The sequence below is a fragment of the Balaenoptera physalus genome (assembly GCF_965194825.1).
Source record: "Balaenoptera physalus genome assembly, chromosome: 9".
In the NCBI taxonomy this organism is placed as follows: domain Eukaryota; kingdom Metazoa; phylum Chordata; class Mammalia; order Artiodactyla; family Balaenopteridae; genus Balaenoptera; species Balaenoptera physalus.
This window is the reverse complement of record NC_138888.1, coordinates 44,850,373-44,869,645: the sequence shown is the minus strand read 5'-3', so window position 1 is coordinate 44,869,645 and position 19,273 is coordinate 44,850,373. Positions and strand designations below refer to the sequence as shown.

The 19,273-nt window shown below is 37.7% G+C and overlaps 1 protein-coding gene across 2 annotated transcripts in view; it reads right to left on the bottom strand.

The window, feature by feature from the left end:
- The window catches only part of FRK (fyn related Src family tyrosine kinase), a 109,242-nt gene that overhangs the window by 23,957 nt on the left and 66,012 nt on the right, over nt 1-19,273 (bottom strand). For both annotated transcript variants that reach the window (XM_082475307.1, XM_082475308.1), the window contains exon 2: nt 14,765-14,886. In XM_082475307.1, the coding sequence (XP_082331433.1) occupies nt 14,765-14,886 (122 nt within the window). The remainder of the gene's footprint in view (nt 1-14,764; nt 14,887-19,273) is intronic.

The window sequence follows — 19,273 nt, the reverse complement described above, 5'->3', positions numbered from 1 at the left end:
AAATGTAATGGGCAATATCATCGTCAAGATTTTTAATAGTAAATACACTAACACATTGCAAAGGGCTGGTTCCTATAATGTCCACTAATGTGGGCCCATTTCCAACATGAAATTCAATGAAAACATTTGTATAGGAAACTAACTACTGTTCATCAGCCAAAACAGGGAAAGCAATATGTATAAGAATGTTCACTGCAGCATTTTCACAGCATTAAATGACTGGAAAATTGTAGCAAATCTGAAAATTAAGAGTTAAAACTATAATCATAAAAATTATGTAGTAACAAGAAAAAAACAGATAATGTGTTAAGTGAAATAATTGGGATACAAAATTAAGAGAATAGTATTATTTTAAACATGAGGATACATCTGGCTGCTCACACATCCTGGAGCCTTTTCCAGCTGAAGGAACCCAGCTGAGGTTCCTTGTGAAAACCATAACTGCATGAGGGCCAAGATGATTCAATCTGCCAACATGGTAACAGCTGAGTTAGACTGGCAGATTTGTGAGTATTTTACTCACTCTGTTTTTCCAAACCAACTGTAATGAAGGTATAGTGAATTTAAAGTAAAAATATATACATAATGCTTCCCACTTTCTTAGAGAGGCAACGTAAGAATTAACTACCTAAGACAATGTCCACATATACTGCTCAAGACACTGACTATAATGATACTTGATATTCTTTATATAAAGACCCCCCATGAACTCATTTCTCTTTGAACTTAACGCTTAAAATATAATGCATCTCTTCTTCCGTAACCCAGTGAGAAGCGCAATATGGTTCCCTTTCTGCCTTAACTGCCAGAGAACTCCCAGCTAAACTGATTTCTAAACTGTGATACTTATCTCCCACTTGAGGCTCAGCAAGATCTATTTCTTTGTTCTTTTTCATTGATTTGCCTTTTTTATGTTTAGCTGTATTTTGCACTGTGTTTCAGCAATGTAAGCCAACTTAAATCCTTTCGTAGAAGTAAATAAACACATTCACAAATGAAGTGATAAATAATCAAATAAAATGGCACATCTACTAAACATAAGAAAGAATTTCTAATGAAATGAACTGCCCAACACCAGAATAGGCTGGTTCTCTGGGGTTTCTGTTCATGGGAGGTTTGATGCTCCCCTTAGAAGTTTCAAATTATAAGAGATCTCAGAAAGAGCAATATGAGACTAGACAGTTTTTGCAAATCCTACTATTCTATCAACGAAAGGAGAATATGATATCTGAATGACAAGAAATTTTAAAGATGATTTCGTCTAAATGCCTCTTTTACTGATGAGCCTAGAGTTTCAAAATAAACTACTATTTGTTCGCAGGGTTGGAATCCAAGTCTAGTCATCTAGGGTGTCCTGTGAATGACAGTAGAAATAGTAGAAACCTTTAACTCTTTATTTCCTGTTTCCTATTTTGTTTAGTTGTTGTTTTTTTTTTTCAAGTAATAATTTACTAACTTCTCAGGAGAATGTTTTAGGACTTTTAGAATGCCATCTTTCCCTTCCCTATCAAACTCTCCCCAAACCCTCGGGAAGCCTTCTCTATGATGAAGGAGAACTCAGTCCCTTAATCTCTCTTCTTCTCTGCACCCCATTTCAGTAATGAGGAGACATGTTAAACAGAGTGAACATGAAAGTCCTGGAGATATGTAATGGATGATAATTGAAATACCTTGAAATCAATTTTTATCTTCTTGTGAAAATACAGAGGACCTTCTCGTGTATTAGCTAATTGATTTTCACAGCAGAATACTGTCTCCTTCCTTTTTTTCATTGTTTTTACATATGCAAGACAACTTTTGGTAATTTGCTCATTATTCCTTCGTGTTTCCAAAAGCAGAGAGCTCTCATTCTTGGAAATTTCTTCATATTAAATGAGGACCCTTGATATAAGATATATTCCTGCTATTTATTTCAGACAAGTATTAGGCAAAGTTTACACAAGTCTGTTTAGATTTGGTTTCATTTGTCATAACTTCCGGCCAGCACAGTTCAGGTCACGTTAAGGTAACACTTCATATAAAGACAAACCATCTCCTAGTCACAGGCTACACTTTGAAGGCTGGCCAACCATCTTCCTAATGACTCTCACTAGTTCAGGGGTGAACCAGGTAAACAACCGCGGGTACTCAGGATGATTCATCACTACCCCAGAAAAACAGTTCAAAGTACATGTTCCAATGCAAGGTGGGCCAACACCTCCATCTTTCTGTGCAAAAGGTAATATTCTTGACGCATAAACATAAAAGCAATTGGATTTTTATTGAGCACCTGCCTTCAGCAAGCACTGTGCTAAGTGCTTTTTTGTGAAGTATTTTATTTAATTCTCATACCAACCCTAAGGGATATGGATATTATTTTCATCATTTTACAGAGGAGAAACTAAAGTCGAGGGAGATTTAAATACTTTTCCCTTGGATACAAAGCAGGTAAAATATTCACTCTGTGAGTCAAAACCAGGGAACGAGACTCTGAATCCCATGCCACACTCTTAATCCCTCCACTAGCTGTCTCCTTCTATTGCCAAGCAGCAAGTATTTTTAGGCAACTCTCACAAGACACTGCTCACAGCTCTGGGAGCAAGTAGGCTTATTGGTACTATTTAATCTTGAGATGAGGATAATGCTGCAGAGAAGGTCTATTTCTGCAACTGACACTTTTAAAGGGAAACACAGGTTGAACATTCCTCCATCTAACACAGTGATTCTACTTTTCTTATTCTTACTGGTTCTCAGGCTTCTCTGCCTCCATCTTCTCCTTCTATACTGGTTCTCACCTGGGCCACCATATCAGCTCTCACAACCATTCTTAGTAATATTGCAGACATTTGGCTTCTGATGACTGTACTGAATGTGCAATGACTCCCCAGTCTCTCTCTGCTAAGCTGCTCACTCAACTTCCCTGCCAGCACCTCAAATGTACCAAGTCAAAATTTTCATTCACATTATCTTATTCCCCAAGTTTCCTCCCCAGCTTGAATATTCTATCTCAGTGAATGGCACTGCCATCCTGAAACCCAGACAGTCAAGCTAGAGATTTGGGGGTCATGCCGAATTCCTCTCTCTCCCTGACTTCTCATCTCTGACCCAGCATTACGTCCTGTCAGCCCGTACTCCCCACGGCCATCACCTTGTGGCGCGCCCCTTAAAGCCTGTCTTCTGGACCACTGCAGTAAGCTCATACAGTTTTCCCTGTGTCCTGCGTCACTGTCCAGCTTCCACAGTCACCAGAGTCATCTTCTAAAACACAAATCTGAATTTGTTATTCTCCTTTCTAAAGCTCTTCAAGTGCACCCCATTGCCTAAAGTTCACATGCCTTAACGGAATTCTCTCCTGCACCCTACCCTCAAGGTTTAAACACTTATCTGTAGTTTCCTGAATGCACCATGGTGTTTTCTGTTTCTGTGCATTTGCACAGACTATTTACTCCAACTACAATGTCACTCTATTTATGTGCTATAGACAAGTTCATTTTTCAAGGCCCATTTCAGGCGTCTCCTCCTCGATTAAGCCCCTAGACTCAAGCAAGCAGAGCAGCTCACTTGGGCCTTCATATCCCACTGCACATCGACTTCTGCTATGAAGTCATTCCACAGTATTGCTCCTGTAATTTATACTGTACCTCTCCTACTGGATTTTGAGCCCTTTGATTGCATTTACTTATATGAGACATGAGGTCAGTGAATCATTCTCTCTTGGCCTTTGCAATGGCTTGCAATAGGTGGCGCATCATTCCCCATCCCATAAACTTAGGATGCAGCTTTGTACTTGCTTTGGAGTGGGGGCAAACACAATATATGGCACATCCTAGCAGAAGCTTTAAAGAGTCTGAACAGTATGTCCTCCCCTTCCCCCCTTGCCCTTCCAAGGAGAGTGCCATACCCAGGCTGCAGAGTTTATTACAGTTTAATGGGAGAATCCAACTGACACTCTGATGACCTCATCTTCCCAAACGAGATAATCTTAGCATAATATTCTGCTTCCAGATTTCTCTCAAATTTCCAATGTAAGAAAGCAATCCTCATTTCTACTCCAACCCATCATTAGTCTGTATAGAAAATTAAAGTGTGGGACTTCTCTGGTGGCGCAGTGGGTAAGAATCTGCCTGCCAATGTAGGGGACACAGGTTCAATCCCTGGTCCAGGAAGATCCCACATGTCACGGAGCAACTAAGCCCGTGCGCCACAACTACTGAGCCTGCACTCTAGAGCCCGCGAGCCACAACTACTGAGCCCGAGCGCCACAACTACTGAAGCCCATGCACCTAGAGCCCGTGCTCCGCAACAAGAGAAGCCACCACAATGAGAAGCCTGCGCACCGCAACGAAGAGTAGCCCCCACTCGTCGCAAGTAGAGAAAGCCCGCGTGCAGCAACAAAAACTCAACGCAGCCAAAAAATAAAGAAAAATTTTTTAAAAAGAAAGAAAATCAAAATGCTTTCCTTGATTTCAACTATTTGCTTAGTCTTGTAAAAACCAGAGTAACACAACAAATAAGTAGATATCTTTCCTATACGAGTGTGTCTTTTCTATTTAGTTGGCATCTCCCCTCCACTGCCAACTAGAATATACACTTCATGAGGACAGGGACTGTCTTGTTTACCATTGTAGCCCAGCCTTCTGAATACCAACTGCACATAGTATGCATTAAATAAGTATTTGATGAATGAATGAATGAATCCCAAGTTCTTTAAGGCCTGGATCATCATTTTGTTCAGGATTATACACATAAGAGATATACAGAAAATGATGCTTACTAAAATTATATGAAAATAGGAAAATAATTTTTGCTTCTTTCCTTTTATGTTTTTGCTTCCTGCATATTTTATTTCTAGCAAAACATTTTTAAAAGCATCTGCAGGTGAAAGGGAGATAGCTATGAGAGAGGATTTAAGGAAAGTCCCTGCCCTGCTGAAACAAATAAGGAAATAAATTTAGTCTCTGCCATGCATAGGCTTTTAAGACAACAGAATACTTTCTTAAATTGTAATCCCTGTGCCAAAGCGCCTAATAGCTTAATGCAAAGCACGTTTCTAAAATGCATTAGAAATGACTTCATGATAGATGCAATGCTGACAAATAGAAAGTAGCTAATATACATATATCATTTTAAATACACAGTTTAAAATTAGAGCTACTCTTTTATTAAATTGGACTGTATTTATTTCATTCACTTTTTACATCATGAACACATCTTATGTAACTTTCACTACAAAGAAACTAGATACCTGAATCATTAAGAAAAATGTAAACCCTGGTCAGTTTTTTGACATTAATAAAGTAAGATTACTGCCAGTTGGGTGTTTCTAATATTTATAGTACAAGTTGCTAGAGGTATCTTAAAATTATAAACTTCTTTTCAACTAAAATCAGATATTCTTCCCCTTCCTATAAATTAATGGGTCATGAAAACAGACAATCTAAACTACTGTATTGTTTCCATGATGGCATGCTATTTCTTGACATGCCACAAGAGGGGGCACATGTTTGACTGAAGGCCCTCAGGAGCTGCAGTTGTAAAGACTGGGGAGCAGAAAGCAGAAGCCAGCATGGTGTTTTGGTTTTAAAATAAAGGTACACATATAGCATTCAGCACTGCAGACAATGTCCCTATTTGTATAAACACCATGTGAAATATTCTGGTTAAGCTTAATTTTACAATTTTTTTTCAGTAACACGTATTTGCCACTCAGAGTAACAAAAAGAAATTGCTTAGATACTTTAAGAATCAGGTAACCTTGAAATGTAAACGTTTATTTAGCTATTATTTCCCTGAAGTATAAAATGGACTAAATTGCTCAAGCCTGGTGGTAAGGAGGAGGAATTGGAAGGCCTGCTGGTCTCTGACTTTCATTTCCAGAGCAGAGATGTCTTAGTTTTCTGTTCAATCCAAAATTCAGCACCATGCCTCAAATGTTCTTCCTTATCTATGCCTCCTTTTGTATTCCACTGCTCAACTCTGCTTTTAATCCTTCCCCCTTTTCCCAGTTTGAGATCATTAAATTTATATATTATCAAAGCCCAAGATCCAGAGAGAACTGGTCGGGCACCTCAGGTCTGGCAATGTCTTGCTATCCAAAAATATAACCCATATTGAATTTATCATGATCTCATTTATAATACATACAATCTAGCACCTTGTTAGTTATTAAAGCATACTGGTGGCAATGGATGAACAATTTACAGATCTCCATTTTATTTTTTAAAGGGTTCAAAAGTGCATCACAGAAAATGATTTATTTTTAATCTAAGGAGCATCACCTGATTTTTCAAAGGAAGAAAGATTCTTAAGAATGAACATTATCTAAAGAGAAAAATAAGTTTTATGCATGCTATTTTCCATTTATTCTTACTCACTATTTGGTATAGTGTTGACTGTTGTCTCATTTCCCTGTAATGCCCTCCTTTTTTAATCCCTTTCAGAAAATAACTGTTCTCTTTTCTGGATTCTTAAAGCACTTTGCATATTAGTGTTTTATATGCATAATAATCAAGTGCATGTTATAGTGTGAACTGCTTAGTTGTTTACACAATTATGCCATATAGCAAACACAAATGAAAGTTCTATGATGAACGGGTGAATGAATGAATCAATGAATACATGAATGGTTAAAAAATAATTCAAAATATTCTTGCCAATATTTTTGAAAATTGATTTTTTATATACAGAACCAAATGCAATGCATAATCCTTTATTGTATCAAAAAGCAAGTAAATAAACAAAGGGTTAGCAAGGACATTTGGAGACATTTGAGTATGTACTCTATGGTAGATAATATTATTGCTTTAGTGTGAAAATTTGGGGGGTTAATAATAGGGTTGTAATAATGTAAGAGAGGGTCCTTATTCCTGGGACATACATACTAATACTAAAGCTTTTAAAGGTGAAGTGACATAATACCTGCAACTTACATATATGTTACATATATGAGACATATATAGATATGTGAATGATGGAAAGTAAATGTCACCATGTGTTAACAATTGATGAATTTAGGCGAAAGGACATAGTTATCTTTTCAACTTTAAAAATAAAGTTAGGGAGAAACAAAGACTCTATATGTTTATATGGAGTTTTGGTATTTAATGGTGTGGAGTTGTTTTGCAATTATTTTTTTTCCTGGATGCTCAGAGAATTTTTCCTTTATGCCTGATATTAAAGTATTTTGAAAAGATACCCTAGGTATGTATCTTTTCATTTATGCTACTTAGAACAACTAGGAGTACTTTTAATCTACAAGCACAGATTTTTTTTAGCTCAGGAAAGTTTTCTTCTACTACATATTTAACTGTTGCTTCCATTTAATTATTCTACTAAATGTCAAAGAAATGTCTTCTGTTTGTGCATGATCTACCCTTACATATTTTCATTGATTTCTCTTCTTTCTCCAGAGAGCACTCAAGTCTGCCCTTTATATCCCTAAAGTGACAATTTTTCTGCTTCCTATCTCCCATCTATTGCCTTTTCATGCTCCTTTTGATGCCTAATTTCATAGAGTTTGTGTTTTCTTGTATTTTATAGTTTCAAATCAAATGCTTTCAATTTTTTTCTTCTGTTCCTTTTAGTGAATATATCTCAAAAAATGAGTTTTCTCTACATCTTCAGGTTATTGTTTATCATCTATTATACAATTATTTTTTCCCAAATCATGTTTGAGAGAAAAAGAAATGGTTCTATGATCAAGTAATTTGGAAAACTCTGGGTTGAAAAGCTAACTTTCTTGGCTGTAGGACTTCTGAGACTTTAATGTGCTTTTGTTGAGTCAGAGGATATAATATGAGGTGTTCTTCAAATGTATTTAACTCCTGAACCCTCTGTCCTATGGAACGCTTTTGACTCCAAAGAATTCCTGTTCTAGAACATAAGTTGGAAAATTTTGTTATTGAGCATCCAGAATCTCATGACTTTTGTTTTTATTATACTCATCCTTGAATGCAAAGAAATTTGATGCTCAGGAAAAAAACATATGCAACCTGTCCTCCTTTCCATCCACTTAGATGAGTGTACATTTCCTTCTCTTAGCACACGCACAGCAGGGCAGCTAACACACCAAGCCTCTAAACATACTTCCGATGTCTAGCAAATGTTCAGCTCCTGTGGCTTTGCTGGAGGAAGGGTGGATATTCTCCTACTCACTTGGCATGCCTGCCATAAGAAATAGAATCCAGTCCTTTGTAATTGCTATGGACTGAATGTTTGTTTTCCCTTCAAATTCCTATGTTGAAGCCCTAATCCCCAATGTGATGGCATTAAGAGGTGGGTCTTTGGGAGGTAATTAAGATGAGGTCATGAGGGTGAAATCCTCATCATGGGATTAGTGCTCTTATAAGAAGAGAAAGAGACCAGAGCGCTCTTTCTCTCTCTCTCTGCCATGTGAGGATACAACAAGAAGGCAAATCAGGAAGAGAGCCCTCACCGATATCAAATCTGCTGGCACCTTGATCTTGGACTTGCAGACTCTAGAACAGTGAGAAATAAATATTTGTTGTTTAAGCCACCCAGTCTGTGGCATTTTGTTATAGCAGCCCAAACTAAGGTAGCAATGCTGAGTTGTTTGTTTAACCAGAAGAATGTATGAAAAACACAATCACAGGAGAGCAGAGTTCTTATTTCCTTCTTTCTTCAAGGTTAACTTCACCTAATTTGCAACACACAGTCATCATCTGTCATCTTCCGCCCTTATAACATTTACTATGCTGGAAGCTGCTGTTCCACTTGGATGTAGAAAAGGGGGGGGCTATGCACAGATGCCCAGGGAAGACCCAAATCACTAAGTCGGTTCCAAAACAGTGGCTGCCTGGTTTCCTGGTATCTGCATGCCCTGCCTCTCCAAGAAAGGGGCACACACTGAGCAGGGGTCAAAGCATCCTCACACCTTCTTTATGACTAGCCCTGACCGATGCAAAAGTCAAAGTCTGCTCCTATATGTCAGTTCACCTGTATTCACACTGAAGTTGGGAGAATATTTACCTAGAGTCTAACAAATCATTGATTGATAGACTCAGTTTACAGGGCTACTCTGATTCTGTATCTCTCATGTATATTCTTGAATAGAATGTAGGGGATGCTAACTTAAATGATTGTTAGCTAGCCGCTATCTTCATTTGAAGTACAACATTGGACAAAATGTAAATAAAGGATCAATTTAATTTGGCAGCCAATAAAATGAAAAAAAAATAAGAGAATGGAATATGTCATGAAGTATGAAAAGGTAGGAATTTCACCAACCTCCACATGACTTATCAACTTCTCATTTATTTAATATCTGGAATTGATTACTATAAAGTTACATTCAAAGGGCAATAATATGCATCAGTTCTTTGTTGTGCTTGCCTCCAAATAGCTCAAACTACTCATACAGAAAAGATATTTTTAATAAACAAAATAAGGTAAGCAGAAGAGAAGAGAAAACTTAGATGAGTCAACATGTGGTGTTCACAGAGAAGCAAAAGAAAAAAAAATGCAAGCACCCTAAAGAATACTGCAACTTCTAGAAATGCTAGCCATGGATTTTCAGTAAAATAGAAGATTTCTCCATGAGCAGTGTCCTAGAGAAAAAAGTTCTTTGCCTGTGCATCTCTGTGTGTATGTTTGCGTACACACACAAACACAGATATATGTACTACATAATAAAAGGTTAATTTAACTTTATAAAGTATTTAAAACATCTGGAATATAATTTATCAGTAGTAATATTAAGAAAAGGCAGCATATACGATAACTGACCCAAAAAGCCACTTGCTATTATAGACAATGATATTTGCGATTAAGTTGAACACAACTAAATTATGACTTTAATTAAAAGGCATTTTCTAAGATGGCACCAACATGTTTCAAATTCAATACATTTTATATGAGATACTGGAGTTATTAACAAAAAGTTCTTTCTGCAGCTTGTGTATTTTTTAAAAAGCAAAACATCATCTCTAACCAGTATCAAAATGCTCCCAGAATCCATAGACATTTCATTGCATAATAAATTCAAGGAGCAATTTTTTCCAACCATTTAATACTTGCCCCTCCTTGGGATATACAATTGTATTTACATCCATGGTTAATACTAATAGAATTCCTGACACACTCTTGTGGCCACTATGTCCACATTAATTTTAAATGAAGAATAAATGGAGGCTCAGAGGACTGATAATGAAACACACACAGCCTTTTGCCATTGGTCAGCATCAGATTAGAATGAATCAGCAGGTCTTAAAAAAGTTTGGGAGCAATAATGGTATCTCAGTGGCGGGTGGAAAGTGAGTTTGCGTCTGAACCCTGTGCCAGGTGGAGAGAGACAGGGCCACAATGCAAGTGACATCCTTTTCCAATTTTGTCTCCTCTACAAAAGTCTTGTTACCTGGAAACTACTAACCTGTTAAGGTGAGAAATTGTCTTTCTAAAATAAGTCTGAAACACAGCAAAGAAGAGGATTATTTGTGATCTTACATGGTCCAGACTTCAGAGGTTTAAGAATATGACAATGGCCTTGCTTATCTTTGCTCTTGGTAGATGACAGGGTAAAGAGGTGAGTGTTTGAGCATCTATTGTCTTTACAAACTGTACTAGAAACTATGGAGATAGAGAAGAAGCATGAAACAGAAGCAACAAAAATATGTTGCTTCGGCTCAAGGACTGTATAAACTAGTTTGAGAAGCACATTTTTACCTACAGTGAAAGAGTTACTCATAAATATAAAAGACTCTTTGAATATGTAAGTTCAACATGAAGGATACACACAAGGTCAACATGAACAGATACACATCTTCCCTAATGAAGCTGCTGTTATTCTCATTACTTTTTGAATTGCCTTCAGAATTAATTTATAAGGCATGCAGCAATATGTACAAAGTTACAAGTCCATGGTTTTGCTCGGATTAATCATCCATGTTATTCAGAAAGTGGCTTCAGATAATTCTGGCCACTTCCAAGTATCAAAGCTGCACTTAATGAACATATAATTGTCCAGCTAAGGCCTTTAACATAAAGTGATATCCTTTCTGTAAAGGGAGTTCTACCATTTGTGCAATACTTTGAACAACAGCAGTCTATTCCTTTGAAGGATAAAACATTTATTTGGTTCTAAAAATTCTAGTATATTTATTTTAAAATTAAATTATGTTGCTACAGAGACCTACCTATATTCTCAAGAACAGACTTCATAGCAATCACAAAGTACTATTATAAAAGTCCTGCACGTTCCATGGGACCTACATGTTCACTGTAATGGAGATGTATTACAGTGAGTTCTCAGCTCAAAATCAGCAGACACAAGTCAAAAAAGAGATAATGGCCCCTTGTATGTCCTCCTGCAATTACTTCAAACACCTCTGAACTTAATTCCTTTGGTCCCCTCTTCTCTCTTCTTGTAAGTGTCTCCTCCCATGGACCTCATCTTGGCTCAATTGACCACTATCCCCCAATCACTCAAGTCAGAGATCTGCAAGTCGTCCTGGATTCTGCATTCTCCCTTATTTTACCCCATTTCTGATCAACTACCAATTCCTGTAGGCTCTATCTTCTAAATATTTCTCACCTCCATGCCCTACCCTCTATTTGCCAAAACTGCCCTGGTTCAAGCCATCACCTGTGGAGATAAACAAGACTCTCTAGCAAAGAGCCCCAGGAGCTCTTTCTAGATGGCATGGTAATAGGTCCACTGGGCCTGTCCCACCATCGCCCCCTATGGCCAGCAAGAAGGACTGCAGCTGAATTCAACTTCCAACAGGCCCTATGGTTTCCTTTTCTACAAAAGAGAAGCAGCAATTTTGCATGGTGCCAAAGTCCAGAGGTACTGGGCTTTTCAAATTACCCTGCAAATAGTTGATGTCCAAACTCACTTCTTAGCACCAAAGCAAAGACTGCTATCGAGAGTCCTAAGGCCATTCCCACACTTGCCCCATAAAAAATAGGAGGGCAACAGAGGGGCCGTGAGGCTTCTGGGGACAGAGGAGCATTAGTGCAGCCAGCTGAGTGTAGGTTCCCTGGCCCTACTCCGCGGAATGCTGACTGCCTCTGCTGTCTCACACCTGTGATTTCAGACAGCAGCAAGTGATGCCTCTGTGTTTGCCCCGTCACTCCTCCCCAGACTATTATCTATAAATCTTTCATCTGTTCTGTTCTCCACTCTGTCATCAAAGGTCAGACCAAGTCACTTTCTGCCTAAAGCTTCCCTCTATATTTGGACCTGTAGAAAAAGCTCCAAATTCCTCAGCATGGTATACAAGGCCCTGAACAGTCTAGTTCCAACTTTCCTTTCCAGGCTCACTTTTGGCCATTCCTCCTCTCCTCCACCTCTGCTCCCCATCCACACACACACGCGCGCACACACACACACACACACACACACACACACACACACACACACACACACCTGCACTGTCCTCCCCACTCCCTACCCTCCACTCTGTGTATTTGCCTTGCCAGGAATAATCATTCCCACGCGGCTACCTTGTGACACAAACTGAACACAAGTGCTGCCTCCTCTGTGAAATCTTCCTAACTCCTCTCTGAGACTGGGCCCCTGCCCCCTCTCGTCTCACCAGACAGCTGTGTTATCACCCTCCTGGAGACTGGGGCCAGGGGCTGTGCCTCACTCTCCCTGCTGCCCTAGACCTAGCAAAAGCCTGGCACAGACTAGGCACTCAAATATTTGTTCAAGAAATAGACAGTGTATAAATAAATGATATCAGCTACTAGATGCATCACCCTGAACACTGCTGATGAGCTTTTTTGCCTCATGTCCCCTGTCATTTTTCAACTATCTTCAATCTATTATCATTCGCTCTTAAAAAGCTTTCGCTGAGGATGAATCTGGAATTCCCTCTACTACCCTAGAGATTTTCCTATGCTGAGCTGCCTAAAGTAAAATTACAATGTGCAATGCAAAATCCTTTCTGAAAAAACTCACCTGAAATTCAGTTTTATCCCTCAAGGTGTATTTTTCCGAAAGTGTACTTTAAGCGATAATACAAATGCTTATGGAATGCCAAACATCAAATTTATATTAATGGCAATAACAATAATACTTTCCTTTAAAGTAATTGACTGAAGTCAAGAAATAGCCAAACCAGTTGACATGCAGTCAGAATTTCATATTTTTCATCAGAAAAACAATTCTCTACCAATGACAAATAACAGTAAGGCCCCTAAAACTATCTGTCATGCATCTAATGAAGACGGATTCTCTGGCTACCACGTATAATACGTAATATCCAAAAGCACTGCTGTAATTCACAGCTAATTAGTGTCTTGCCATTATGAGAGGTGTCATAGCCCTAACTCTCTCCTCAGCTCTCTACTCAGACCTCACAGGAGCTGACAGCCATGCAAGGATCACAACAAGCCAATTAGCACCCACCCCAACCCTGGGTTGCTGTTTCTCGGCAGCCTGCCCCAGCATCAATAAATCATGCCCCGTCGTGAAGCGCTTCTCTGACAGCTGCGAGCCACTGTCGCCTGAGGAATAAAGACAATACTTCTAAGGAAAACTCACGTGGGAAAGACAGAGATAGAAAAGGGATATTATTTGCCTTCCTTTAGCAGCATAACTGTCAGCAAAATTGAAGACCATCAATTCAGACTGAGTAGGAGACAACTGCCCTGAGAAATAAATCCATGACTGGTATACCTGAAGATCCTTAGTGGTAATCAACAGTCAGCAATTGGGTTGTTCACTTGTTTGTTCGTTTTAATGTATATTATATCGAAGACCCTTTTCTTTCCATTTTTCTCCTGTATAGTCCTCCTTCTGGCTAATAAGAAAATTATCCTTTCAGTAGAACATAATTGTCTGCATTTACTTTGCTCCCTAGTGAATACACAGCAATCAGATAATTTGTTTGAAAGACTCTAAATGGTTTGACTTCATTGAAAAGGAATCTGTAATGTTATGCTGGTCTCCAAGTAGGGCCTACAAAGCTTCCTAAATCCATAAGCAAGCATTACAGTATTCTCAGCACATAACAGCCAATATCCTTGTAACTTTGTTCTAAGCCTGTAAAGCTGTTTTGCTCCCTAATATTCTACTAAGAAAGTGTTCAGAATAGTCACTGTAGCCTATTCAAAGATATGACTCAGTTAATTCTACTTTTTCTTTGTTTTCCTCATGGAAATATTCTTCTTCTATATTTTTAATGCTAGAATCTAAAACATTTAATCTAGCTTTTGGCTAACTAATGACTACCTAATATATAAGCACCTGTAACACTTAAAGAAAATTCTCAGGTCTCCTGTGCTTTTTCTTTCCTAGGGTATTGTAAAGTAAACATGCACTTGACTTTCAGTTGGAAAACTACATTTGACCAAATGTTACATGTCATTGGTTAATTAAGCACATTTGCATTCAGCATTTCAATTCATTTTCTATTTACCAGGCAAAGACAAATGAAATGCAAAAAGAAAAAAAAAAGGGGTATTATGGCAAGATCAATTTTGACAATAGTTTAGATTTTGCTTCTTGTTTATCATTTCCCTAAACGGATAGGCTCCTAGATAATGCAAAAGTGAGAAAACACAGGCATATCCATATATTTTTCATCTCATACGTAGAGCGTGTGTATTTGAAACATTTATAGTCACATCTAGCCACAGACAGAAGTTGTTTTGCTAATTTTTATATTACTCTTGAGTAGTTCAATAGATTTAATTTTGGTACTATTGTGAAGATAACAGATAAGGCAAATTTAAAATTAACATGTCCATGTTCACACAGAAGGTTCATGACTACAGACTCTCAAATCCACATTTAAATCACACAGAACAATGCCCATACCTGAAAGGGAGAAGTCGCCTTTCTGACTTTCACTTTCTCTGATTAGAAAAGCACCTGTCTGATTTTCTGAATATAATAGTTGTTTTTCAGCATCTGCCCTCTTGATTGCTCCAAAGAACCACCTAAAAAGAGAGATAAAAAAAAATTAAAAAAATAAAAAAATTAAAAAAGAGAGAGATATAAACTTTAATTAACCAGTCAACATTCATTTTTTTTAAGGAGCAAGAAGTTTGGCAAGAAAGTTCCAATATCAGAAGGGCTTATACTCTTTAGTGAAACTGTAACAGGTATAAACGGTAGTTTTTGATACTTGACATGATTTTTCTGGATGTCTGCAACACTCACCAGGAGTCTTTAATATATTACAAAATAGGAATTTGGCTGATGCCTCTGCTACCACATGTCTTCTCACACCTGCATTCTGTCTGAGAAACCCTGTGTTCTCCTGTCAAATCCAAAGCTTCTAGGGCGGGCCCACCACACGGTAAGTTTGCCGTGTTCCACGCTCTAAAACTATTCACATCGCCATCAGACCGTCCCACTGCCTCTCCTAACACCTTCTAGGTGTTAGGAGGCAAACATTCCAATCCAGGGATTCATATATTTCACATCAAAGTGTGAACAGTAAAAATGTAGTTCTCTGGGTTTTAATTCCCATCTTTCTCCCCTCCATCACTGCCCAACCCCCCCGCCCCCCATAATATAAGATGATTTTGCATGTTTAAAAGGAAATTTTCATCAGTGGAGAGATTATGTGAAAAAGATACTTCTGCCTGGGATGTATCTTCTTAGTGTCCCCTCCACTTCTCATCTTTACACTCTTATCCTTAACATTCCAGAACTACAAGAGTCAGTAAATGTGAATGTAATCAACCCCAACAAAGAATTACGGATTTTAATATCAGAACCAGTTTAAAACATATATCAAGTCAGCAGACACTAATGTGATAATAAGAGGAAACTGAGACAGTCAGCTTTGCGTTAATGACCTTTCACTATAAGGTCAAAATGTCGATCTTTATCATTAAAGATTTCAGGTAAAACATTTATCTTTCTAGGCATCATCTTTAAAAATGTAAACACTCAAAGAGAAGAAATGTAGGCTTGAGGGAAGAAATACAGGTCAGGTGAGAAATTGCAGGCTGGGAGAGGCCCTCAAAAATTGGTTCTAATTGGTTTGACAGGTCATGGGTATTGGGGAATATGAGTGCACAAAGGGTGACACAATTGAAAGGAAGAGGGGAAGAAATTGAAAAAAAAGAGACATTAAAATATAATTACCTTCTAACAAAAGTAAGATGTTTGTTTACCATTTTCCCAATCATCAAATTGCAAATTACACAATATTAACTATATTAGCCAGGAAATGCCAGATTATGTTGGAACAATGAACAACTCCAAAAATCTCAGTGGTTTAAGACAACAAAGATTTGTTTTTCACTCAACTGCACGTTCACTGAAGGTCATCTGTGCTATGTGCATCCCTATGTCCACCAAAGAATTTCCATCTCCATGCTTCCACGATTGACTAGGCAGGCTGGATTGGAAAACGTGGCAAATCACAGGCTGGTTCCTGGAGCTTCTATTTAAAGCTTCTGCTCAAGAATGAGCCCACTGAGAAATAAGTTGTATGTTCATACTAAATTCAAAGAGAGTAGAAAATGCAATCCTACTATTTCCCTGAAGGCAGAAAACTGGAAACATTTGGTAGACTACACTAATGACTACCATATTGATTCAATATCAGGAACCAAATTAATGTCCATAGGCTATTGTTTGTCCAAATGAAATTTTAAAAGGCTTGGAAACATTCCAAGGTGGCCATGGAATGAATTCACAGAAAAATAGAAACGTATGTTTTCCACTATTGCAGAAATAAGTAAATATCAATAGAATAATGGAACATAATAAAAAACTCAAACAGACCCAAACATACAAATTAGTGATGAAAGGATGGATTAGTCAATAAATGATGCTGGTACCATTCATAATCCATATAAAAAAATTAACTGCTGCTACCTATAGCATACACAACAATTTTACATAGATTAAAAACCTAATGTAAAAGGCACATTCTAAAACTTTCTGAGACTATTGGACTAAGGAAGTTTTCTTCCACAAGACAAAAAGAAAAAGAAGACATACAAGCCTTAAGGGAAAAGATTAATAATATTTATTATACCACAATTAAAAACTTGCAACACCAAGATTACCATGAAATAAAATTAAACTATAAGCCACAGACCTGGAGGAGGTATTTGCAGAGCATATAAACAAGAATAAGATTAGTATTCAGGGGGCTTCCCTGGTGGCGCAGTGGTTGAGAATCTGCCTGCCAATGCAGGGCACACGGGTTCGAGCCCTGGTCTGGGAGGATCCCACATGACGCGGAGCAACTGGGCCCGTGAGCCACAATCCCTGAGCCTGCGCATTTGGAGCCTGTGCTCCGCAGCAAGAGAGGCCGCGATAATGAGAGGCCCACGCACCGCGATGAAGAGCGGCCCCCACATGCCGCAACTAGAGAAAGCCCTTGCACAGAAACGAAGACCCAACACAGCTATAAATAAAAATAAAATAAATAAACCCAAAAAGTTTAAAAAAAAAAGATTAGTATTCAGGTTATATAGAGACCTATAATCACTAAAAACAAAAGACAACACAGTAGAAAAACTGACACAGTATTTAACTGGATAGATCACAGAAAAGAAAAACCCAATAACTAATAAAAATAAGGAAAGAAGTACAGCCTCTGTCTATTGCCAGTAATTAGGAATATTAAGAATATTAAATATAAAAAAATGAAATGCACTTTCACACTTTTCAGGCTGGACAAAATTTAAAACTCTCACATTCAGGCACTGGGAAAAACGTGAAACAAGAACCTTTATATAATACTAGTGGCAACGTAATTTGGTACAACTAATTCAGAGAACATTTGGCAATATCTAGTAAAGCTGAATATTTGTATGCTACTTAATTTCACTTCTAGATTGTATACTCTGTGTGCTCAAGGAAATATACCACAAGCACATTCACTGAAGAATTCTAGCATGGAAAATTGGAAACAACCTAAATGCCCACCGTAGGGGAATAAATAAACTTAATTATGGATATAAAATGGAATACTATATGGCAGTTAAAGCAAATAAATTGTTGAGGGACAAAAGGAAGTTGAAGAATGATACATACCTTTATAATACTATTTATATAAAGTTTAAACAAACACATTAAAAACATTAGATATTTTTATGGATAGCATGCTTAGTGAAAGCTAATAGTTAAAGTACTCAGGTAATTTTTTTTTTAGACTCCATTTCCAGCAATGGCAAAATTTCTTCACACAAATATTTCAAGCAAAGAAGCAACATGGATCAAATATACTTATCAACCCCATGCATTTTCCTGATTTCTAGTGCATTAATTATGCAGCAACATTAAAATGTTTGGTCCAAATATAAATATGTAAACCTTTACAAGAATTACAATTTATCTAACAGATTAAATTCTTAGAAGTACAATTATATCTCCTATATCTCATTATTCTAAAGAATAAATACTCCATTACATAAGCTTTGCATACATACATTACATTTGTATTTTGGATAATCAAGTTTATAAAATGATGTCTTTTCTCTGCCTAATATATGTATAAGCAAGCAGGTTTTGTAAATCAAATGATTAAAGATATAGTAATTTTACTACATTTGTAGAGAGGAACTGTGGTGAATTTTTTTTTAATTCTTTTCTGTCTCACCAATTCTGGATTCTTTTTTTTTTTTAATTTTTTAATTTAATTTTATTTATTTTTTTATATAGCAGGTTCTTATTAGTCATCCATTTTATACACATCAGTGTATACACGTCAATCCCAATCGCCCAATTCATCACACCACCACACCCACCCCCCCGAATTCTGGATTCTTGTACAATCACTTTACAAGGCACATCACACCAGTAATGAATTGAAAATAACAATGAAATACATGTAACTATTTGACTGGATGCATCAGCTCACTTAATACCTGGAATTCTACTTGGCTGAGCTACCATCAAGAAGTGAAGAAAATAAATAATTGTTTTCTGGATGTAGTGGCATTATAATGCCATCTTTCATACTCAAAGATGATGCGTCTGCTATAGATTGTGATCGCTAGAGCATGTGCTGCTGTACAGACTAATGAGCAACCGATAGTTCGTTCTACCCTCTGTACAGGTGAAAATTGTTCCTTACTTTGTGGTCTGAGCCGTGGGCAGAACTGTCATTCTCCTCAGTTCTGCCTTTAGAGCCCCTGCTGGTCCCACTCTGGAAGGGCACATACACCCCAGGCCTCGCTGTCCACCACAGCCATTTTCAACGCTCTCTTTAAGCTGTAGTTCTTATGTGCAGTAAACACTGCGTGCTGAGAAGAGATCAGGATATCCTAGGTGGTAGAAAGCATCAGGGGAGAGTCTTATAGATCGTGAACCTCGAAATGTGGATCAGCATCAGCATCACACGGAAGCTTGTTG